General features: G+C 30.9%; 1 protein-coding gene across 2 annotated transcripts in view; it reads right to left on the minus strand.

The window, feature by feature from the left end:
* LOC118200349 (kinesin-like protein KIF21A) overlaps positions 1–26,919 on the minus strand; it is a 156,750-nt gene that overhangs the window by 49,689 nt on the left and 80,142 nt on the right. Inside the window, exons 25-29 of one of the 2 annotated variants that reach the window (XM_085824243.1) lie at positions 25,147–25,192; positions 21,519–21,570; positions 16,025–16,275; positions 14,461–14,514; positions 6,814–6,975 (exon numbers count right to left, since the gene is read on the minus strand). In XM_085824243.1, the coding sequence (XP_085680369.1) occupies positions 6,814–6,975; positions 14,461–14,514; positions 16,025–16,275; positions 21,519–21,570; positions 25,147–25,192 (565 nt within the window). Of the gene's footprint in view, positions 1–6,813; positions 6,976–14,460; positions 14,515–16,024; positions 16,276–21,518; positions 21,574–25,146; positions 25,193–26,919 lie in introns of both variants that reach the window. The other variant, XM_035372309.2, reaches the window with a different exon arrangement.

Genomic DNA, 26,919 nt, shown 5'->3' on the forward strand with positions numbered 1-26,919 from the left:
ACTTTTAGTCCAATTTAATTCACGATATTTTATAGAACATTTGTGGAAATATTCCGTGATTAATATTCATTTAATTCACAATATTTCACAGAATATTTATGAAAATCTTCATACAATTACTACAGTAATATTTTAAGCTAAAGTTTTTTTCATAACAGAAAAGTTGAAAAAATGTTTTTCATAAAATAAGTTTAATGCAATGAAAACAAAAACAGAAAGAAAAGAAAATATTGCTTAGTTTGAAAATTAAGCTGAAAAACCAACGTTGTTCCTCAGCACTTAATAACAAACAGAAAGGTTCAAAATCATCATTTGAACATCACCAAAAGTATTGAAATGAAAAAACGTCATTTACAGAAATTCAGACAATGTGTACCTTCAGGTGTCAGCTTCTGTGTTCTTCAGAAACATCCGTTTCATGATGCAGAACAAGAACGGCCACAATTCTGCTTCTAATGACCCGACACAAAAAATAATAAGTAGTTTTGGGAAGCTTAACATATTAGCTTTAAAATAAGGTTATAAATTTTTGAAAAATGTCATCATAATTGATGATTAGAATATAGTCTGATAAATAATATTAGGATCATGTTTTTTTAATTTGAAAACTTCCGAGCTATTTTGGCTAATTACAACTTTTATTCTCTTTAAGCATCTTTTCTAACAATAAGAAATTTGTTTCAGTATGCAAACCAATCTTCCCACTAGTTTCTGCTTCTAACTTGTTATCTTCTAACTTGTCAATGTCTCAATAATATATATAACTATGTGGTTTTACTTGATCTGGTAAAAGTTAAATAGTCTCAAACCCCTAACAGACGTAAAAAAAAAATATCGCCATGTCAGATATTCTTATCTGACAAGTAACTACAAATATGGATTTAAATAAACCATTTTATTTATTATAAAAGTTCTGTTTAAATAAACCATTTTATTTAAACAGAACTTTGAATATACATGCATGTTCTTAGGAATCAGTCTGGAAAATCAATCACAGCTCATGGTGATGCAACTAAACAGGAACAGTCAAACTCAAATTAAAACATCGACTAGTAGTCAAGGACCACACAATTTAGTTTTAATGTAAGTTGGCTCAGTAACTCTTATGTCACAACAAATTCAAATGTTCACAGTGATAACATGAAGCCGAATAATTATAAATAATCACAGCTGGTAGTAACTAACACAGGTATAAGCAGACGCCATAAACATCCTCTGTCTGACAATCCAAAAACCTCAGTTTAAATACTATCTAATTGATTTGTATTCTGGTGAGGAAACGGAATGTAGAAGTTACAGTACAGGCTGAAATTATACACAGATTAGTTCATATAATACTGTTCTGAAGCTTCATAGATTCATATAATACATAGCTCTGAAGAAGAATTTCCTTTCTCTTTTATGTATTGTTTCTTTCTCACTAAGTTACCTTTTCATTTTAGAATTTTTTAATTTATTAAAAATTTCTGTTATTCTTAAAAAAAAAAAAAAAAAAAAAAAACTGCATGTATTTAAGAATGTAGAATGTATAGCAGAAGTTGCTAATTTTATTTTAGTAACATGAACATTGAGAATAAATATGAAATAACACATGGTAAGGGATGGTTGCAGAGCCCTGTGGCAGAACATGCAGAATATAGAGATATACTGAGCAACAGAATCTAGAAATGGCAAAATGTTTAGAATTTAGGGAAGGCATTTGGAGTAGAATTTAGGGAGGCATTAGACAGCAGAATTTAGTATCCACAAAGATTGCATAAGGTGGAAAAATGTCTAGCACCAGCCATGTGAATGATGCATTGAGTCATACATAAAGATGAATCTTTTACATTGCCATTTTTTTATTTATTTATTAATAGAAAAATTTCTTGATATAGATGCTCCATGTGACAAGATTAGAAGTATTTTTGATATTATACATGCTTGTGTTTAGTGAAAAGAAGAGAAATAATGAGAAGATGAACATGTTAAGACAAAGACTTCTAGGATCATAAGTAAAACATTTAAATATTATCTCAATTAAAAATTTTGCATAGAAATTATCTTAAAATTGCCAAATTATGAGCCGTTTAATAAAAGAATTCACATTCCCAAAAGAAAAAGTTGTTTAAAAGCCATTCATTAGAAAAAATGAAATAATATCAAAATGTTTATGTTTCACCTCTTACCCAGAAACTCGAGTATTGCACTATTTATATTAGAAACAGGAACAAATTCAAACCATAACCCATCAAAATCACCAAAAATATTCCTCAGAAATGATGATTCACACTCAAAATAATAGTTGTAAAAACAAACAGAAATTTCAGATGATTCAAATTAAGAACCTTGTGCCAATTTTGGCTGAAATTAAGGACTTTTAAGGACCAAAAATCGATTCCAAAAAACATTAGGACTTTTAAGGACTCTTAGGGAGTGCACGAACTCTGAAAAAGTAGTAAAATATTTTTTATTTGACTCATTAAATTAAATTTAAAAACACTAAAGGGTTAAACTACAATCAGCTAAAATTTCCTAGAATATTTTGACACTCCTACATACATTAAACCTTGGAGGAGCAGTACATAACATAATTTAAACTCTGGTAAAATTTTACATAAATTGTAACTTATGGACCCTAAGAACATAAAATTGAGACTTTAAAAAAATCCCAAGTGAAATCCATTTGAGGGCGAATATATATTATATACCAGTGCTCCTCTAAGACGTTTTTTCACAAATAGCTGCCCATTGTAAATTTTTGTTTTTTCATCTATTTTTGCATACTTTTGATGTGCATCTACAGAAATGGGTGCTTGAATATAGTTATGCAAGTCTAAAGTCAAAACTTTTAAAATTTTGTTAGAAATTTAAGATTTTAAAAATAAAATTTATGTTTTATGCACTTTGATTATGCCACCCAGCTGAACATACTTATGTAAAATATAGGTAAAAAACTTTTGAAAGTGATTTAAATTCACTATTATAAATTTATAAAAAAAATTTAGCAAATAAAATACAACGTGCGTAAACTGTATCATGCTGCAATTGAACATTATACTATGCTACAAGCAGATGTAACTCAAGCGGAAAATAAAAAAATCTGATGTGCACACCACATGACCTTGTATGGAATATTAAATTATATGCATTTTTTTCTTGCATTTCATTTAAACTTATTGGATTGAATTAAATCTACTTCGTCGACAGCGCATAAACCACAAGAGAATAAATGCACTCTTTAAAATTCACTATATTTGTTTACCATAGCGACACTCTGGCTAGGTTCACTTAACAGTATTATGCTTCATTCATATTATAACTCAGAATGCATAAAATTTATATCATTTAAAGAATTATCTAATGGTTGCCACACGTTCTATTGAAGTGCTATAATAATGCTCGATAATCCGGAATCGCCGAAGTCCCGACGAGTCCGGATTAACGACTTTTGACTGTAATTCTAAAAATACTGCATACAGATTTACTAAAGCCATAAAAACCTTAACCGGAAAATAAAAACAACATAATTCAATCATTTTTAAAGCAAAAAATGTACAATTTACAAACATATAAGAGTAACGAAACTGAGATCACTGAGCCGGGTAACAGAGTGGATAGATGTATAAATATATTTATATACGTTTGTTGCGGACGATTACAACCAAAGTACGAGGTGCACATCTACATGTTATAACAGTCCTATATATAAAATTTCAACGTTCTGAGGCTACTTGTTTTTGAGTTATGCGAGAAATGTATGTACGTTCAAACAGACGGCATGAAAAATTCTCTTCAGAATTCATTTTTAAAGCAGTTTTATAATTTTTTTGGAGGAAAAGAGTCTTTTATTCTGTTTTTACGTACAGATGTCACGCAAAAACATCATTAAATTGCATTCAATAGAGGTCAAAATGGATATTTTCGTTGAAATATGCTGCCTGAAACTTTTCGTGATTACAATACTTCCTTTTTACTTCGTAGAAGAAAGTAAAAAATTTTAAAAAAATGAAATTCTATCACGCAGCTGAAAAATTATGTTGCATTTTTGTGTTACTATATTTTATGCTTTAGATAATATATAAAAACAGAATGCCTCATGCTATGATAACAAGAATTGCCCCTACATGTACTTTCGATTATCAGGCCCCGTAAGAGCCGCCTTTTTAATTTTTTGTAAATACAGGTTGTAATATATCACTTTCTTCAAGAAGAAAAGCCACTACATGAGTTTATTATTTGATACGCCTCAAAGCCCTTATTTCGATCAAAACTATATATATATATATATATATATATAAAACTCAAATATTTGCCCCTTTTTTTCCCTTCCAAAAATAAATGCTTTGCATCTAAAACAGGCCTTAGAAATATTTCTCCTCCTTTCACCATCTGTGAAGACTTATTTTGAAAACTACGTACCCTATCCTAACCCAAGGGGGAAATTTCTTTTGTGTTCCCTAGTTTCACATCTGAAATTATAAAAACACATTCAGTTTGAAGTATGTCCACATAACTTTACTGAACTATGGCTGAATTTTAATGGCATAATAGGAAAGAAAGAAGAACTAAAAATAACTAACTAAATAAAATCACTGTGTTAACATAACAGATTTAAAATTGAAGGAAGATAGAACAAATACAAACATAAAATATCAACACTACAGATAATACCAAACATTACTATACGTTATGTGGGGTGGTATTGGATTCCCCTCCTGCACCCCCTAATATGCATTATCAGAACATTTATCAGCTAAAGCTACATCTCTGAGTTTTTGCAGTCTGTTCTCCTTCCTTACCTTCAAGGCTACCTCTTGGCCACATTTCAAAAGGCCAATGAGTGACCACATGTTGCACACATTGTTCAAGCTTTCTTCTTAGCCCATCATATTGCACTGTTACTCTGCCTGTCCAGAACATCTAGCCTGGCATGCTGCAATCATGAGTATACTAGATGGACTTTGGCTACATATGGATGCAACATGAGCTCCCATTTTCCAGCAACATATCCAAAGATACTTTCAATCCAATGCCATGATGCGCAGCAGCAGTTATTGACAAACATGTGGTAACACTCATAATGGATTTTCTCGTCTTCCTCACCTCAAAAGAGGCTGTATTTCAAATGAATTATCACAGACCACTATATTTAATCTTTTAAATAAATTTGGCTTTTACATCTCTTGTTCTTCATGTTGCATTTTTGACGGCCAGCAGTGAATCATCAGCAAAAATTTGAAGCCTAAAAGACAAATGCTATTTAGTCAAGCCTCAAAACAAGGGTCTTGATTTTTTTATTATATGAGCCAATTCCCTTAGAAAGTTTCCTAGTGATGACATTTCTCCTTCTCTTTGGCAGATGACTCTTACAAGTTGTGCAATACTCGAATAAATTAACTGATTTTCTCATTATCTATGCATTGCAAATTTCATTTCCTCTTTGTTGTTCTATATTTCTTTTCATAGTGTTTGTTTCATTGCACATGAATTCCTTTTGATTATTTCTTTTCCTGTTTTATGGCTTTTCTTTGAATTTCAGCAAGACATGATTTCAGACTTCTTAGGATATTTAAGAAGAACTATATATATAAGTACTTCTGCAGGCAATTTAGGAACCAAGGATCAATAATATATTGAAATCACAAATTGCTCACATTTTTATTTTTCAGCATATTTCCATCTAATATTAAAATGCAAATGTTAATTTTCTGATTGTTTTAACTTTAAATATTGAATGGCATGTCATAGGAAGTTACACAACTCTGCAGCTTGCTGTCCGATTCTTCAAATAATGCATTGAGAATTCTAAACTAAACAAAAACTTGTGTTGCCATTTCATGTTAAAGAAATAAAAGAAATCAATTACATGGAGTTACAATAAATATACATTCCTAATTCTACATCATAGGAAAATGGTGACGAATTACACATACATGTGTGACTGACTTTCCTGAATTGGAAATCCAAAATTCACCGCAATCAAAGTACAGTCTTGAGTTTTTCTGAGGTGGGAAAAAAGACCGTATTCAAAATGATAATCATACACACACAGCACAACGCTAATGGAATAATATGTTAATGGAACAGCTGCTTTGAGCATAGAACAATAATCTCAGTCATCTGATCTAAATCTGAAATTCAAATTTCTGGTAGAAAATGTGTGCACAATCTTGAGATGCAACTAAATATTCATTGCTTGTTGTTACTAAGCTAACTATCATAAATAGCATGAAAATCATTGTTGAAGCAGTATCTATAAAAGGATTGTTATACCTCTGAAATTATAAAATACTCTCTTTAATTACTCTCCTTCTCTTGTTTAGATAATTTTCTTCCTTTAAAGCAGTAAAATTAGCCAAAGTTAACGGAAAAAAGTTTATGCTGCTCTAAAACTGATAACATAAGTCATGTTTTCAGTAAATTTCTAAAATATCTTCTAGATAAAACTGTACACATTTTTTTTTTTTTTTTTATAATTTTTTTTTAATTTATGGAAACGAAAGCAAGAATGCACAGATAATTGAGTAAGTATAATAAACTCATGAAAGACATCACAAACATTCACATAAAATTTTAACAAGTCCATACATAAGAATTTTTCTCTTTTGGATTTGCAATTTATATTAAAATACTTAAAATTTGTATAATTCTTAAAAACCTGCTTTTATTCATTTCACAGTTAATAAAATACAAACATATTTGCTTTGCAAAATGCAGCTAAAGGATAAAATTATAGAAATCTCAGAATCCATTTCTAAGCACCTAAAAATAAAAATTTCCAAAAATTAAAAAACACCTTTAAGAAAATAGCAGCAAATAAACTATACTTACGTAGAACTTTGCCGAGATAATGAAGGAAGAGGAATGACACTTGCATTTGAATAAAATTTACGACGGAAAGCAGGTGAGAAATCAGCCATGTGTGACTGTTTCTCATGTGTTCTTCGTCTACTTAAAGGTGATTTTTCTGCTTTTTTGCCATATGTCATTTCCCTGGGAACAAAAATTCCACATATTTAACATATACAAAATCTAGGGGAAAAATGTGTATAACAATTTTCCAAAAATTATGATTTAATTTAGAGTAAAAAGCTTTTAACAAAAGAATTCAGTTAAAAGATTATACTGAGTTGCAATGTAGAAAAGTTTGCAAGGATTCGAAAACTGTAAACTCACTAAGAGAGTCTATACAAGGTTTTACTTCTTATTTTAAAAATATTCTAAAATTAGTGAACTTTCATTTACACAGACAAGTTTAATTTATGAAACATCTGGTTGACATTTATACAGTAGAAATATTCCATTACCTGAACAGCTTAATTCTTTTAGTATATCATTTATAAAACTTCTTATTGTTATTTCTTAAAATGATTATCTACATAAAGCCCCAGCTAAAATAATTGAATTTTTTATTTATTTTAAATGTATATTGTATGATTTAAAACCTTAATAAAATTGACTGCAGTTCTTTTTAAGGCAGCATTTCAACAGGAAAATATGCACTGACTTCATCAAAAATAGTTTATTTAATATGTTATGTCTCACGGACATAAACACATGCAGAGATACTTATGCAATAATTTCAGGTGGTTTTAATATAGAATTCTTAAAACTGATACCTAGCACTGATATAGGAACTATCAATTAGCTACTACTAGATATCTAAATTTCTGGTTGTCATTACTGATAGCAATATTCATGTAATCTAGTTATTAACGGCTACTAGTTATGCTGGATTAAGATTAGTATAGTGAACTCAATACATCCTTTTTCAAAATGGTGAAAGAAAAAATTATGGATGCAAGAAATTGATTAAACTAGGAAACTATTACACATTGTTAATGAGTCATATTAATTACCTTCAACTCAAGCACACCACATTAAAAAAAAAAACTATTTTTAATAAAAAGTTATTCCTTCTTCTCGGAATTTTGTCTAAACTGAAAATATAACTTTTCAAGACTTAATACATTTTATGCTCTATTTTGCTTATACTTTACATAGAAAAATGCTTTAATTTTGTAAATCTTTACAAGTTTGGATGAAATTCAGAATCTTCTCCTAATTTTTATCTTTTCATTATTTATCCCAGATTACTTGTAAATCCAAACTGAACACCAACTCTGAAACTCCAGAAAACTAACAAGAATAAATTAATAAAAACTAATGGAAACAAACTTAAATGCAACTTGCAATGAAATAGCAACTGGAAATAAAGCTAATAAAGTTGGATACAAAGTTGAGGCCCACGTGCAAAGAGTTCTGCATCACCGGTGCCAGATTAATAGACCAGAGAGAAAGTAACACAAATACCAAACGTAAACATTGGTTCAAATCTTTTTTTTTCTCTAAACAATCCATGTTGGGAATGTAATTTACAAACAGTTAATATGGTAAAATAATAGTTTGGAAAATGAGGATGCACAAATAAATAGATTCATATAGAACTTCACTAAGAACCAAAAATGGTGAACAATACCTGAGAGAAAGTGATCATTACAGAGGTAGTATAGAATAAAATTCTGCTATAACTGGCTATCTACATATTATTAAATAAGATGAATCCAAGACCACATTCACCTGTACCTCTACTATAAAAGAATATGAAATTTTTATCATTTATTAACCACAAAATAAGTTATTACTTGAGAAACAATCGGATTACTCTGTGGTTACGCAAACTGTGGATAACAAGACAGATCTGCACATGCCAGATAGATTAAAAACATAGATCACTCACAAATTAGCTATTCAGCACTGGGATAGTTTCAGCCAATGAATTCAGCAAATCAATCTTTGTAGTTTTATAAACATTTTTCACAAAATAGAAAACTTTAAAATGCAGTGCATTCTTCAGTAAGTTTTTTTACTGCCAATATTCTGCAGTTCTGCAAACTGTGGCTAACCAAGACAGGCCTGACACATACTAGAAAATTCAAAAGTACAGATTGTTCGTGTGTGAGCTATTTGATTGCCAAAGGCATATTTGTAATCAAGTAGATTCTTTTGTCAATGCCCCCACCACCACCAAAAAATGCTTTGGAATAAAAAAGATACACCCATTAATCCAATTTTTATAAAGATTTAAAAGTTAAACAAAAACGTAGTAAAAGATACTAGTAAACACCTGGTGAAAGAGTGAATTCCCCATTCACTAAAAAAAGAGGAATTCTTCCGAGAATTGAAAAATATAAATCTTGGATGATAGATAATGAGAAATAATACCATTTTGTTAATGACTCTTGTTCAAGTTCCTGTAAAGATCTTCAAGGCAAGCCTCTGTTCTTTACAATTTAGAACAAGGATTCTATATTACAGTGTCTAATGGATGAAGAGGCCACACACACACACACACACACACACACACACACACACACACACAAAAAAAAAAAAAAAAAAAAAAAAAAAAAAAGGAAAACCTTATTAGTATGCTCAAAAAACCACAGCTGGCTGATGTAAAATGCAATTAGCATTTGAATAAATTGGGATCTTCTTCATCAACTGCATGAAATAATGTTCATACCACTAAACAAACTTGATCACTCAAAATGCTTACTATATAGTCCTTAGTAGTGACATAAACTTGTTTATAACTGGGCAAGCAGATAGCTGTTTACAAAGGTGCTGCAAATGAATTAATAATAATAGACAAAAACATAAAAGAGACATTTATAAAGACTATATAAAGAAATTTACTTCTTTCTGTTTTTTATAGAAAACTGGTTTGTAATTCAAATGATTCTTAAATGATATTAGGATAATTACACATTATGTTATGCATTACATATGCTACATATTATATATATGTTATTATTTATGTTTTTTAGCAACAACACACAACAAAATATTTATGCGTCTTTTTAATTTGAAGCTTTCCCAGACATTTTGGCTAATTTATAACAATTTTTCTTCTCTTTAAGCACCTTTTCTAATAATTAGAAATTTGTTTCAATACACAAACCGGTATTCCCACTAGTTTATGCGTGCTTTATCTTCTAACTTTTCAATCTTTTTAAAATATACCTATGAGGTTTTTTTACCAGACCTAATAAAAGACAAATAGTCCCAAACCCCTGTTAGACATGAAGCAAATTACCACTATGTCAGAAAGACTACAAAGTCAGATAAAGGTTTAAATAAACCTTTATTTAAAAAGAACTTACAACATAGGCACACATTCTTGCTAACAAAATCAACTACAACTCATGTTTATGTAATTAAACACAAACAGTCAAACTAAAAATGTGGACCAGTAGTCAAGGACTACAAACTTTAATTTTAATCTAAACTGGCTCAGTAACTCTTTCTTTGTAACAAACTCAAATGTCAGCAGCAATAACGCAAAGACGACTAATTACAAATTATCAAAGCTAGCAAGAACTAATGCTGTGTGCAAGCGGAGGTCAGAAACATACTCTGTCTTATAATCTGAAAACCTCAGTTTAAAAACTATCTAACTGATTTGCACTCTGGTGAGGAAACAGAAAGGGTTATAGCAAAGGCTGAAATTATAAGCAACTGGTTAATTTACATAATAATAACTGTACATATTTTTGAAGAATGATTTTCCTTCTCTTTATGTATTCAGTTTCTATCTTAAATACATTTCCTCTTCATTTTAGAATTTTTGGATTTAATTAAAGATTTCTGTTATTTTAAAAAACTAAATGCATTTTGTATAGAAAAAGCTGCTTATTTTATTTCTTTAGTAATATGAACAGTCAGAATAAATATGAAATGATGTATGGCAAGGGCTTGTTACAGAGCCAATGTGGCAAAATTTTTAGAATTTAGTGTTCACAGCGAGCAACAGAATATGGAAATGGAAAAACTTATGATTTGTATGTATGTAACTTATGTATGTTAAAATTTAGGACAGGCACTGACTGAGAGCAGAATTTAGGATCCACAGAGATTGCACTAGGTGAAAAAATACCTAGTGTATGCTGCATTGAGGCATATAAGGTGAATCTTTTAAAGTGTCTGGGTTCAGTTTCTTAATAGAAAATTTCTTTCCATAAATGCCAGTTCATGTGATAAGATTAGAAGTATTTTTGATACTTTCCATTCTCGTGTCTCACAAAAGTAGGGAAAATAAACATGTTAAGAGAAAGACTTCTAGTATCAGAAATAAAACATTCAAATATTATGTTTTCACTGTTCTTTCAAAAATTCTCCAAAAAGTAAAACATTCACCACAAACTTCCTGTAAAATACATCCATTATGTGTTAATACATTGACGACATTTTTCATTTTGTCACATTTTTCTGCAATCTTCTACAGGGTTCGTACACATTTCTGCATATGGAAAAAAAGGACTTTTAAGACTTATGAATGAAAAAAAATTAAGAGCCTTTCAGCAAATGGGAATTTAATAAATTCCATAAATTCCATTATCGATACCTGAACTTTACTTCTGTAATAACATCCTAAGAATAAAATTGATCCGTAAGTAAGATGTATTATTAATTAAACATAATTATAAAACAAATTTGAGAATAAATTTTATAAAATTATCAAGTAGCATTAAATAATTTACATTTATGATAGTTGCACATATTTGAAAGAAGATTGGTGGCATTTTATTTATGTTTCTCTAACAGTTAGCTTTAAAATAATTTTTTTATGTCTCATTTCGTCACATACTTGCTCAGTCTAGAGGTTTATTAAATAGCAGGCAGATTTTATGTCAAATGGCATAGCTTAAAAAGAGAAATAAAATCATAATCAGCATGAATTGTAACAGAAGACTGGCTGTTGCCATTGCTGCTGCTTTCCAAACAGAAAGCTGCTATCAGTACAGACCTGAAAGCCTGATGTAGGTATGGTTGGAAATTTTTGAAAATTAGTTATGTTCTGTTTATCTGATGCAGTAAGGACCAAAAATCAATTCCAAAAACCTGACTTTTATGGATCGTATAAACCCTGTCTTCATTTTAATTTGCAATTTCCCCTTCCTATCCTAAAATCGTAACTCTGTAAAACGTACCTGTCTAATCTGCATTATTTCAAACTTATTCACATCATTAGATCCTATGTAAGGATGCAATGCAGACATGGTTCATTCAATCACTGAATAAGATTTCTATCAAAATAAATATTTTTGACTCAACTCTAATGAATGCATAGCCCCTTTTCCACTTTGTTTCCCTCTGGCTAAGATGTGTTGCTACTCATTTCTGTGTATTGCCTAATGTCTCAAGATGAGCTAAGCTGACAAAGCTGTGGGGTGCATATTGCACCCATAAGGGTAAGAATCAGATATTGCATTACCCAACAATGGCTGTATCTGTGCGTCACCTTTTCATCTATGCCTTTCCGAGTTACATGTATGCAATAAACAATCTCTAATCTCTTACTTTGTTACATATTTTCTATATATATAAATAATTTTAGTGAAATGTGTAAATTGTAGAATTTCTTGTATAATCTAACATGAATAGTTGTATAATGTAATGTTTCTTGCATAATGTAACATGAGATAGTGAAAAGCTGGTGATGGTTTTGGTGACTAATTTTAATCTCCAAATTTGGCAATCATGCCAAAATTACTTACCATTTGCTGACAATGCTTATGCAACTGTAATTGTATCGAGCCCTATGCAATTGTAACTGTGTATGCCTTTCAGCAATTATGAGAAATCAAAGGCACTAGAAATTTCTTGGTGGGCAGGGGAAAACTATTTCACACCTCAGTTTCAGTTTCAGTTTAGTTCAAAGTGGGGTTCAGAGTTTAGCTCAGAGTATTGATAGACCCCAGTGCTATCTTGCACATTTGAGGCTTTCTGTCTTGTGTTCAAAGTTCTAGTTCTAGTCTGAAGAGATGACTACTGATTACGCTCTGTCATACCGAGAAAAGCCATATGGGTACTTTTGCATGAAAAGTTCCAGAACTATAAAATGTATTTTTGGAAAAAATAAATTACATCAAGCTATTACTGGTTCTGTGTGCATTTAATCCATAACAAATCCGTATGCACACAACAAATTTCGGTTTCAGAAGTGGAACTGAATGCTAGTGAAAAAAGTGATGGAGGAAGAACTTATGGAAGGAAAAATAGACATAGTTGAAAATAAAGTTGGTGAAACTGAAGAAAGAGCTTCTGCTTTCAAACAGCAAATTGAAGAAAGGTTTTTCTACCGTTGAAACACAAACTGAAGCTAGAGTTTCCATACTCAGCAGGGAAGTTGACAGCCTGAAGAAATCCATAGTGACAGCTGAAACAATTCTGGTAGCTTTAAATTCCTACCTATGTCTTCTCGACTCTCTTTAAAGGACACAGTATGAGACATAGGATGGTGTCTTCCTGAAAAGTGTACAAGACTCAGTTTTCTACAGTTTCAAATACAAATGGATGGGATTCCGAAACTAAGGCCTGCTATCTCACTGCTTCTCTGACAGCAGATGTTGTGGATATCCTTCAAACTCTGCCTGAAAACAGATTAGATTTTGAAGCTCAATCTGGTGCCTTTAGCAAGAAGTATTTACAATGCTTCACTTAAAATTTCACCAATGGAGGCCCACGGAGACAATCCAGGAGCTCACCACAAATGTTGAAAGACTGTTTCATCTCATCTTTTTGGACTTCCCAACAGAAAAAAGGAAAATCCTGTCCCTACAGTACTATATGGATGGCATTTGAGATCTTGAGACAGAGAAAGCCCTGCAAATGTCAAGAATCTAAAAAGTACTTTAGTGTACACAATGAAATTCGAGACAGCCTAGCAAGCAACCTGCCAAAGATTGCAACCCAATCAATCAATGTCCAGGAGTCAGTGGATCAACTGACTGTTTGTCTAGATGATTTAACCAGGCAAGTCAATGCTTTGAGGCATTATTGCACATTATACCCTGCAGTACAGTTTATGTAGTACTTCTCAAATTGTATTCTCAATATGAAATTTGAATATTTAACAACATAATTTGTTCTCTGCTCAGTTTCAAAAGAATCTCTAAGTCTTGTAACTAACAACTTTCTGAAAAAGCTATTAAAATAACTAATTTTTAAATTTCTTTAACTGCTTCAAATTTTGTAATAACTTTATGATATCACAATGCTTTAATCCACTAGCTTTCTTCCAACTGCATTTTTTAACCCTATTAGTAATTACCGTATCTTAATGAGCATATAATTTATCTTTATGCAATATAGAATCAAAAATTTTGTTTGCAATTTAAGAAAATTATTGGAGAACATGGATTCATAGAAATTAAAACAATGTATTGTCTATCACACTTTTTTTCTTTCTATATACTGAAGGAGACAAATTTTTCTCCACTTAAATAACTCGCATACAAAAAAATAATATTTATTTTGCCTATTCAATTATTCTTCCACTAGCATTCTTTAAAGTCTATTTCTATTACACAACATTCAAACTTTCTTATCAATGAATGCATTACAAGACACTCTGTTATGAGAGAGATAAATAATAAATATACATAAATTATCACATTTTACACACATATTACTTACTCAGAGCACTGAACAAAAGATTCCCCCTTTTCAATTCTAACTAGATTCCTCATCCTAACAGTTATGAAAATAATTCAAAATTAAAAATAAACATATAAAGAAAACAATAAATATGAAAATAAAATGAACATCTAAAACCAAAACTGAACAATAAAAAAGAAAATAATAAATATAAAAAAAGTGAATGTTTAAAAATAAAAATTAAAATAAAAAAAAAATCCAGAATATTTGTGAGTATTTGATTTTTAGTTAGTGAAAATACATAACACAAATATAAAGTAATAAAAATTGATGAAAATAGATCTTGATCAAAATTATAAGATTAGAAAACAACAATTTCTAAAACTGCAAGTTTCAAATCTGGCTTTCCAGTTTATAAAGAATTAAAATGAAAAATACCTTGTATGAACAGATACCTCTACTTAAAGTAAAATGACGAGGTACGGATTTTAATCTTAGCTCTCTTTCAAATACTTAATAATTATAATTAATCTGAATTAATTTTCTGAAATTATAATTTCTGAATTAATAATCTGAAAAATTTTGCTTAATGCTTATATAAAACAGCTCTCTAAACCAATTTATCAATTCTACAAAGTAAGTTAATTCACATTAAAGAAAAGCAGATGAAAAGACACATGATCATTATGTATGATCTAAAAATATGCAAAAATTTTGCATATCGTGTTATATGAATTTATTAGGTACATAAGCTTTAGAAATGTAGACTGAGGCACAATTTCCTCCAGTGCTTGAAAATTGAATTCTTTAAATGTTATACGACAGTGTCACCGGCATTTAACATGCTTTTGTACATAAGAACTGTAACATATAGACGTGATTTAAAACACTCAGGCAGAAGGTTACATGAATGTTCTTTACACATTACATGAGAGTGCCATCAACACATGTACTGCACATACTATTATCTGTTTTTGCACTGTGACATGTAGACATCATTCAGAATGCTTCGCCTGTACATTGCTGACATGTTTATGAAACATCTGCATTGAACAATCTCTGAATGTTAATGGTGCCAGCTGATATGTGCATACCTGAAGCAGCAGAGTTTAATCTCAGCTGACACTGCCAATTGGTCTGCTTTTTGGCATCAAATAGAAGGCCAGTTTCATAGAACTTTGTGCACTGTACACAAATTGTCTTGTCTGTAGGAGATTTTATATGAAATTTCTGTTGTACCATAAATGGTATGAATTTTATGAACTGAAAAGTTGCAACAAATTTTGTGCTCACCAATGAATGCTATTTAAACACACACATACTGTCTTGTACCATTATAACTGCTATTTGGCAGATAAACCTATGTGAGAAGGCTTATAGTGCAAACTTGGACAAATTCTTTATATGGTACTATGTACCTTTTTGCTATACTTGTTACAGTTATTTTGTAATAAATTTTCAGAACCCTGGAAGAAATTTTGAATCACCATGAATATCGGAATCATTTTAAAGAATAAAAGTAACAAAATTAATTATAATATAAAAATCGAATCTTATATATTTAGTAATTACAGCAGTTTGTTAAAACAAAGTGATAACTTACTGCAGTGATGTTGGAGCACTTGTGACTCTCACAATGCCTCGATCATCTGCAAAATTGGGAGATGACGTAAGAGTTTTATCAAGGTCCAACTCCTGTTGCAAGGCAGGACCAAATGACCAAGCTAATCTAGAGACTGAGGGTCTTTCAGGCACTTCTGCAACAGAGGGACATGAACCTGCAGGAGTTAAACTTGCCTGCTTTTTTTCTACAGCCAAAAATTCTGAGGGCAAGCCTGTTTTCCTTGGACGTTTCTGTGTTTTAAATATGATAACAAATTAATATTCATTATGATCAATAAATATTAAAAATGCATCAGCTGAGATAAATTAAACTACAGCATGTTTATTCTTTCTTATGCAATCGAAAAAGCAGACTGTCGTTTTAAGTTTGGAATTCATGCATGGAATGTTTTATGAAGTATGAAATTCTTTTTTTAATATTTCTTTTTTGAAACTATAGAAAATGAGATACATTTGAAAAATCAGTTGTATTTTATTTTACTTGTAATATTCAAATTTTCTAAGATTTTATAAGTTTTTATTATCTTACATGTATTCAAACTGCTGATTTCTTATTTGAAACTGTTGCCACACTTTAAATACTAAAGAAATCAAAATATCTTCCATACAACACAAATATAACGGACAGAATTTATGTAGGTATCTAAACACAAAGTTGTAAGAAAATGTTTGAGAACTTACAAACACAAAAGCCTATGTCAAATTGAAGAAAAGCTATAAAGATTCATGGTTTTTTTTTTTTACTTTTCTTGTGATTTGAAGTTTTTAAACTTACTACAAATATCAGATCAGAGTTAGAAGCAAAATTACACAGGTTTCAACTTAAAAACTTTTTTCTGACTATTTTAGTCAGTTTTAAAGGATAAATAATAAAACATTTCCTTATTTGTTGAAAATTCTTAGTTAAAACATACAACATTTTATAACTTATTTAGTAATAAACAGCATATGCTGTACATATAAAAAGAACATTTATAGTTAATCTGCAATATATAGATATTTTTATCACAAAGATTAAAGCATTTGACAGTTATCTAGAACATGTGATCCCAGTGAGGTCAATAAAATTTTGAAGGGGTCAGTAATGATCAAAGTAGTCAAATGATGATTGAGCAAAAAAAAAAAAAAAAAAAAGTAAAATTATTTAATAAATTTTTAATTAATTTTTTTAAATAGACATAAATATTATGCAATAAATAAATAAATAAATAAATAAAATAAAAAGTAAAAAAAATAAAAAGTAAAACTATGAACACCAGAAAACAGAATTAAAAAAATATGAAGAATGTACAATTAGAATGAAAAACAAAAAACAGGCTAAATACTTTTCAACAAGCTGATTTAAAAAGTTATCTAAGCAGTTTTATGCCAAATATTAAAAAAGATTACATCAATATATCAAATGCAGCCATCACATTAATTACAACTGAATTTTTGTGCAATTACAATTTGCAATTTGTTTCTGAAAACTTGCTTATATTCGTAAAATTTATAAAAATAATTTAAAAAATCTAATTAACCATTTTTTCAAAACTTTTGTTTATATAATGTAACTTATCTCCAAGTTATTTTATGTGCAATTATTTGTATTATGATTATGTTGTATCCCGTATAATATAGAGAGAGACCGAACAAAACCATTCTGATGGAGTCTATGAAAGAAAAAAAATTGAGCACTCCTGATCTAGACCATTCATTCTGGTAATCACATTTGTAAAAATCTTTTGACAATTTTTTTATGTATTGTTGCGATATTACGTATAATTTTTATTTAATTAATTTTTACATTAACGATAGTATTTTTAGGGTTTATTTTGTACATAATTAGATTTCTTGCCACACAACGTATTAAAATAGCTCAACAAGAACACAAGATCTGGACAAAAACATTTGGCAATTTGTCATTTTTGGAGCCCAAAGAGAAATTTTTCCAGAAGCCCATGAAGCATCATGTGGAAGTGGCTCCGAGGTTTTAGGATTCCTCAGTTATCAATTGGGTGTGCAACACTATGGTTAAAAAAAAACAAAAAAACAATTGAAGTATGTTTTAGAGTTTACTCTGTGAGTGATATATGTTATGTTACAATGAAAAGGTCATTCATATATGCCTTTGATAATGAAGAAATTTTCCAAACAAAATTGTCTTGGATGATGAATAAGATCCTGAGATGTGAATAAGTAGGTCGGCAATAAATGATACATCAAAATGCAGTTAATGCAGTGGAGGAAATGCCTTCAGAAGAAGAGGGCTGGGAAGATGTTCCTAGTTCCCTGATCCAGAAATTTTTGCAACATGAAGTATGGTGCAAAGTTTCATAGAAAATATCACCCAATAAAGCAGTAATATGCCATAGCATAAATATTTGCAATAACAATGCCGTATCTAGCTTTAGGAACATTTTTAAACATAGAAAGAAAAAAATCAAAACAGGCAAAGGCTTAGCAGTTCTCAAGTAGAAGTGAGGTGTATAAAGAGAAAAGGACAGCAGCTACCTGATATTTTCACATAATAAGATTTCCTTTTCAAACAACATTTCGCACCTTCGGGTTCTAAATATGGTTGATAAAACAGCTTTGTCTAGAAACACCATCATGTGTTGTATAGATGACACGGCCAGGATATTAGCACATAAATTGACTGTGGGTTATAACATTGCAAACATTTTTCATCAACTCTGCATGAAACCTATGACAGTGTAGATAATGTGCAGTTAAGCCCATTTGTGCATTACATGAACGATAATTCTGATACTGTGGAAGAGCTTCTCGATTTGCACCAACTAGTAAGAATTTTAAAATGTAATTCAAGTTAACAAAGTAGAGTTGACAAAATTAGATAGTGGTTGCACAGATGGATCACTTGACACAGTTGGCAGGATAAAATATTTTGTTACATTACTTTAAAATTATTTGGGAATAAAAGTTTTTAAGTATCATTGTATTACTCATCAAGAAGCTTTTTGTGCCAAGACTTAAACCCACATTCTGTTGTTGACCCTGTAGCATATTTGCATCAACAAATTACAAGCACAAGCTCTGAATCAATGATGATTTTGTGAGCTTTTCCCAGAAAAAATGGAAAAAGATGATGAGTTTCCAAAGGAAATGTACTCGCAAAATTTTAGAATTTGAGCAAGTGTGTTTAAATATCTGAAAGAAAACAAGGAACTGCCCAGTAAGTGCTTCCGATGAAAAAATGAAGATTGGGATTCAGCTTTTCTTACAAATACTATGGAGCATTTAAAATTTTTAAATTTAAGAGCGCAGGGAAAAGATTGTATTTTTTCTACCCTAGTTAGTCATGCATCTACTTTTGTGAACAAACTTTTTTTTTGTGTGTGTTGATTTTGGAGGAAAAAAGCTTTACAGATTTCACATTAATGCAAAAACTAACTACCAAAGTTAACCCTCTCGCTGCACATCCCGTGATTTCCTCAGGCAGCGTAAAAGTAGCAAAATTTGCGCAACCCGCGATTTCTGCGGGTATGAATTTTTGCCGTCTATTTAACTGTGCAAACGCTCTTTCCCCGTTCAAGGTTTCCTTTCAGTCTTTCTGTGATGTTTAATTGTTTATTTATACATGGACTAACAGATGGCATTAGTGTCCACATTTCTGTCAAATATACAAGAATACGTAATGTAGCATTTTGCGTGCACTTTTCAGAGCTCAAAGATGTCCGGCAGGAAGCATTTTGCGAGTGATATAACCTACATTTCTGATGATATTTCTGACACTGATAGTAGTTCTGATTCTGATTTCAAGTATATTGAGGATAGTTATAGCAAAACTGATCAGAATTTCTCAGATTCCTCTGCAGATAGTAATGAATCTGAAAATTCAGTTTCTATTAAAAACGCTCGACAGTGGTGCAAAATTGATATGCAAAATATCACATCATGCAAATATTTTCATTAGTATATATACTAGTATATATGTTTATCATTTAGTATATATGTCTACATTATGTATTAAAAAATCATAATTTAACCAATATTAATTTTCAAAACTTTCCTTTTATATCATCATTCTTCACTGCCAACCTTTTTTTTATGACATAAGTCTATATTGGAAAAAACTCTTTTACAAAAAATTTTTGTATATTTTAACTCTAAAATATATGTCGATTTGAAATATGTAATGAAAAATATGCAATTTTTGAACCTATTTTGATCAAAAAAAAGTACGCAGTGAGAGGGTTAATAATGCTTCGAACTACGGTAGATTTAAAAATTTAACATCCGTTTTCCAGGATTCATTCAGTACTAGGTTTGATGATTTTAAATGAGATAAAAAAAAGTGCTGATCTTAACAAATTCTTAATATAATTTTCTGCAACACATTGTTACCCACCTGAAACCCAAATTAAAAGTATGGACCTACAGCAGCATACCACACTGAAAGCAAATATAAGAAACTTATTTCAATTGCAAGTGATCCAAATTATGATGAATATTGAAAATTTGTACCAACAAGCAATTTTCCAAATTTACACAATTTCATGTCAGATACTGTAGATTTGGATCAACATCAGTTTGTGAAGAAGTGTTTCCTTTTATGAACTTAATAAAATATCATTCAAGATTAACTATATGCACCTAAAACTACCAGTTTTTTCAGCACCTTCAAGAACTAATCCTAATATGGATGACTTGGAAGAAAAACTAGAAATTCAAAAGCCACGTTTATTAAGGACTGATTGTTTAACCAATTTAGAATTAAATGTTCCAAGTTATTCATTTCTTATTTTATACATAAACTAACTGACCAAAATTTTAAAACAATTTTTTAACAATAAAACCTAAGTTTGTACTTTTGTTTTATTTATTAGATTATTTTTATAATTTCCACTATATTCAGACATAAAAAAAAAAAGTGCTATTTACATGAAAATCCCATAATTAGTTTATAAATAACACTTTCTCATATTTTTAGCATGTTGGAAAAGTTGGAAGTAGCACATATGACTTTTCTTCCAGATAGCGGCACTTTTCCCAAAAAGGTTTGCCACCCCTGATATGCACTATTTTTATTAAAATTATTCTATAAAAAATTATAATTTACTTTTGCATTATACATAAAATTTCGCATTCTTAAGTTATCAGGACTGGATTCAGAAATGTACGCATGCGTTCATGTATGCAACTATATATTGTATGTACATATGTATGTGTACATACACACATATATGCCATATACACACACACATATGTACATTTCTGAATACAGTACCCCGAAAATAGAAGAGTACCTAAAATTTCAGGAAAGTTTGGAACACTTAACTGCATAAAAACTTTTCATTCATAAATCATTAAAAAAAAGCTTCATTGGGACTTAATAGCTTCATTGTTACTGGAATGGTGAAATATATTTATAGAACTTCATAAATGGTAATTCAAAACAGTCTGAGAATTAAAGATTGCACTACATGCATCTAATAAACTTTTATACCTTCAAAATATAATTATGAGCTTACCTTGCTTTTTGAGCAGTCACTAGCAGGATAAAAGGTGGATACTTCAGAAACACTACTAAAATAAATATTAATACATATATTTAATGTGTTTTGTTACTATGGAAAGATAGATAAATTTAAGGCAACAGCTAAAAAAATAAAATAACAATATTAAAATAATAAAACAATTTAAACATTATGCAACTACTAAAAATATGTCCATTTCGAAAACCATTATATAATCATAGAAAAGTCAATTGCATCATGAATTTACTAGCAAGATCTAGAAGAAATGAAAAAAATTTACTGCTAATTACTAAAAAATAAAATAAATTGTCTATACTTATATAGCATAAAATATCTACACAAATACAACTAATTAGACAAAAATGACTTAACAGCTTTGTTTTAGAAAATCAAGACAAATTCTTTCTAAATGAAAGGCTTCATTTTTAGAAACATAATGAAGGCAAGTTGAAAGTTTTGCAGTATTTGCAACTAAGGCATATTTAGTAACACCTACAACAAATTTAACTCATTTAATCTGAGTAAGGCATTCAGTATTATGAGTTACAATGTGATGTTATATTTGCTCTGAATTATTTTTAATTACATCATTCTACCAGCACTTTTAGACACCTAAAACATAAACAACCCAAACTGACTAATTAGGAAACTTTTCGCTACATGAAGTTTCAGTTGAATCAGAGCTCTACAAAAGCAACAAGAAACATTTTATCTTGTGAAAAGAAAAAATCCCTTGAACCATACCACCAGAGTCAAATGATTCAATTAACTACATTGATCATCAGATACAGCAAACTTGAAGACCAGTTAAGTTTTGGCAGCCCAAGAATCAGAGCCTGATACCAAATAATATCCCAAACATAGATCATAACAAATAAAAAATAACAAATATCCAATAAATAAAGAACATATATCATCTAAAACTAGCATATGAAGATAGTCAGGCACTCTAGTCATGTCACGCAGTGTCACATTTTATCAACTTCAGCAATGTTAACAAAGGCTGTTGCACTATATCCCATGAAATGATGCTAGATCAAGCAAACTGCGAAATGGAAGTGTATAAGAAATCCCTGGAAAATTCACAATATTCTTTTCAATGAAGAATTATTAGTAATAAGAAATGGTTCTGTTTCTGAAATGTGAGCACACAAAAGCAGTGAGTAAATCTAAGCAATTTTCCTAAATCAAACATGGGTTTTCTGAACACAAGATAACAGCATCATGTTTAGTAGAATTTTGAGGGAATAATTTACCTAGTGTATTCCAAATACTCACACTATTAATGCCAACCTCTAATCTGATATGCAGTTTTGTAGCAAAAGTACCAGATATTGGTAAACAGAAAGTGGACTCTCTTACATCACAAAACTTTGCACTCTTGCATACTTAACTTTTCATGGATCTTGATCAGAAAAATAACCATATTTTTACCAAAGTATATTCATGAATCAAAGTACACTCATGTCCATAAATTAAGGATAATTCGGAGTCACGCGGAAATCGAACTCTAAAATAAATATATCACCTGTAAAATCACTACACACATCTTCAAGAATCATATGCAAATTTCAGGAAGTAACCAGATGACACCGATGGTACGTCACAATGACGAGAGTGTAAGAGAGTGATATATAAGGAATACAGGCAAAGAAGTAAAATTGTTCGCAGGTGCTTTATAAGCATTTCAGTGCAATAACCGAATAGTTATGACACAAGGACGCATTTTGGATGATTTTTTACGTGGTAGAATTATCGGCCGTCTGGAATGTCGGCGTACCTAACTGGAAGTATCAGACGAACTTGGAATTGCCTAGAGTGTCATCTCCAGGCTTTGACAACAATTCCAAGATGATGGTAATATGAGTAGACGTTACAGCACAGGTCGCCCCGGAGTTACAACGCCGAATGAGGACCGGTATTTGGCAGTTACTGCCAAAAGAAACAGGCGGAGCGCAGCCTCAGACCTGTCTCGTCAGCTCTCTTCAGCCACTGGTACGACAATTTCAAGGCAGACCGTGTACAGACGCTTAGGGCAGATTGGTCTATATGCTCGTAGACCTGTCAGATGCGTTCCACTTACTGCAACTCACTGTCGCCTGCGGTTAGCCTGGAGTAGAGAGCATGCATTGTGGACACCGCAACAGTGGGCTTGTGTGATGTTTTCCGATGAGTTCAGGTTTAGCTTGCAGTCTGTTTCTCGTCGGACTTTCAAATGTGGAGCTCCAGGTACCCGTTACCACCAAGAAAACATCATTGAACGACACCGTTACGGTGGTGCAGGAGTGCTCGTTTGGGGTGGAATTATTCTGGGTTCCAGAACTGACCTGCATGTTCAAATTGGAACCATGACAAGCCAAATCTATCGAGACGTCATTCTGGAACAACATGTACGTTTGTTTCGGGGCGCCATGGGTGCACAATTTGTGTTTATGGATGACAATGCCGTCCTCACCGTGCAAACATCATAAGCGAATGCCTTCAATCGGAGGATATCACCCGTATGGACTGGCCAGCATTCTCACCTGACTTGAATCTAGTAGAGCACGTGTGGGACATGCTTGGCCGACAAGTTGCAGCTTGTCAACCTCCTCCTACATGTTTACTGGAACTTCGGACAGCATTGCTTTTTGAGTGGTGTAACATCCCCCAAGATCAGATTGATAATTTGATACTCAGCATGCCTAGGCATTGTACAGACTGTATTGCATCGTCTGGGAGACATACAATGTACTAACAATCATACCAACCATGTAATATTGGTTTTTTGTAAATAGGTTTTTTTTTTTGCAATTTTCTCCAGGGAGAAAAAATCACTAATTTTTTTAATAATATCAAACATATAGCATCTTTTTTTGTTCTTTACCTTTTGTTTAATAAATAAGCTTTACAAATAAGTCAAATTTGTTTTGCTTCTAACTCTTCCTTTGCCTGATTTTGTATTATCCTTAATTTATGGACATGAGTGTAGTACAGCCGTGAGCTCAGTGGAAAACAAGATTTTCAAAAGGAAAACTAAGCAAAATAAAGATTCTGCTGGATTTTTTTAGCTAGTTTTATAATCTATATTAGCAGTATTCAAACTATTGATCATAACCCCAGTTGCAATAAAAATCCTAAAAAATATGAATTGATGGTACACGGGTAAACATACTGACTGAGGTAATGAAAATGCATTTTGGATCATTTGCATTCTTATAGGATCACACAGCCATAAAGTCTGAATACCACTGATCTATTTTATTCAGATTACTGCCACTTACTATGCACAGATCTTTTGTTAATTTTTTAAATTATGTTAATCTAATATGATAGCATTTATTGGATACCAACAGGGATTACTTGTAAGCAAATATATAAAAGTATTGGAAAAAACCATAACGGTGTATTACAATGATAAGCAATATGAGGAATTAGATGCTAGAAATTACATGACAAAAAAGTGGCGGACGAACTAAGATTCTGGTATGCAGATAGAACTAGAAGAAAAGCTTTTGCCCAAGTATATCATGAAGGAGTAATTAATAATGTCAAATAAAAGGGCATACTAAGGCAACAAAAATTTAAAACATGCTGCGTTAAATGTTTTGAATATGTCTTTTTTAAATAAATAAAACAATACCTCTCAACAGGAGAACTTGATCTAGAGCTACACTGACTTCCAGAAACTGAAAAAATTAAGGATTTGTTATGTATTTCCTAAAGTACATTTCATTATCAGTAGAAATTTAATTACAATATGATGAATATCTATAAGTATATCAGATATAGTACCTCCACTGCTCAGTCCATTATGAAACTAAGCTATGCAGGTACTGTACCATAATATTTCTGAAAAGCCAAAATCTCTCCCTACAGAAACTGCATTTTCTTAAAATCTTTGCAAATATCCTTACCCGAAAAAGAAATTCAACAGAGAAAAGAAATAATAATAATAATAATAATAATAATAATAATAATAATAATAATAAATAAAATAAAATAAAAAATAAAAATAAATATCAACTGATAGCTTTAAATTTTCAAAATGCTTAAAAATTGTAAATTAATATATGCTGACTCTGACATATAATTTTGATTTATTATAAATCAAATCTTATATATTTAATGTCTGTGCACTAAATAATGCATTTAACACCTTTTACAGTACACAAAAAAGAATAAAAGAATTTACTGCTACATATAAGTGCACATACTTTTTCCAGTATGGTCATTTGAATATTGTTAAAGATTTGAATTTTTTACTAGTAAGACTTTTACTTTACCACGTAAATAACAGTTTAATGAAAGATATGTAATTCTGTTTCCACCTACAACATTACAATGAGAAAAGAGGAAAATAAGATAGTAATTTCATATGGCACACTTAAATAATGCCCAAAGTCAAAAATAAGAAAGGTCTAATGATGCTTTCAGGTGTTTCTATGAACTTTGCTCTTTAAACATTTATGAAGATTGATTAAACTCATTAGTCATTCACCCATTTTATCATTAGCAGCATTGCCCAGGGTGCACTACAGGAGACAGATATAACATTAACACGAACAGGTGGAAGAACATATACAACAAAGTCCTTTGCAAGTATCAAACCCACACTTTTGAGTTGGACTAGCAATCAGCCTTCACTAATTACTATATTATTTCAGAATGATGAAATATTTCATTAAGAAAATATATATTTTTGACCTTAGAAAGAATAACAACTTAAAACTTTAAAGGATACTTAGTGATTACCTGTAAGCCCACTGAAAAGTATTAACGAAGCAAAGCAGTATGTCGCTCATATAGCTATGTGGCAACCTCCGATGTCACCAAAAAGTATTTATGTGGCAACCCACGTATGCGCATAGCACATCTGTTTTGCCAAGTGCTCAGTGCATATGTTGCATGATGCCGAGTTTGTACAATTCTCTGATGTTTTTGAAGCAGACTGCTGTGTACATGAGAAGAACAACACAAAAAAGAACCTCTCAAAAAGGGTAAGTGGCTTAGTACTGACATTTCTTGCTTTTCAATTTTATTGACTGATTACTCTTGTGTGAAATTCTTGGTGCAACACCATTTTGAAAATGACTGTTGCCTTTCATGTATTAGCTTGGAGAAAAAATTTGTTGTCAATAAGTTCACAACTTTTTGGTGGTGGGGGTAATAATCCAAAAGCACCAATTAAAGTTCTAGACTTGACATGCTAAATATCTAAAATCTATCAATACTTAATTTCTTTCTACAACAAGAAGAAGCTTACAAAATAATAGAAACTACCATAATTTCCAGAAGAAATGCCACGGCGTTTACGTGTTTAAAACTTAAATTTTCAGCGGGCGCAGCATTTCTACCCATGTGGCGTTTAGGTGCACTAAAAATAAAATATTTCCTATGATGGTCATTGTACATA

The sequence above is a fragment of the Stegodyphus dumicola genome, chromosome 9 (genome assembly GCF_044657685.1).
Source record: "Stegodyphus dumicola isolate Sdum_Otavi_A_Nest chromosome 9, ASM4465768v1".
In the NCBI taxonomy this organism is placed as follows: domain Eukaryota; kingdom Metazoa; phylum Arthropoda; class Arachnida; order Araneae; family Eresidae; genus Stegodyphus; species Stegodyphus dumicola.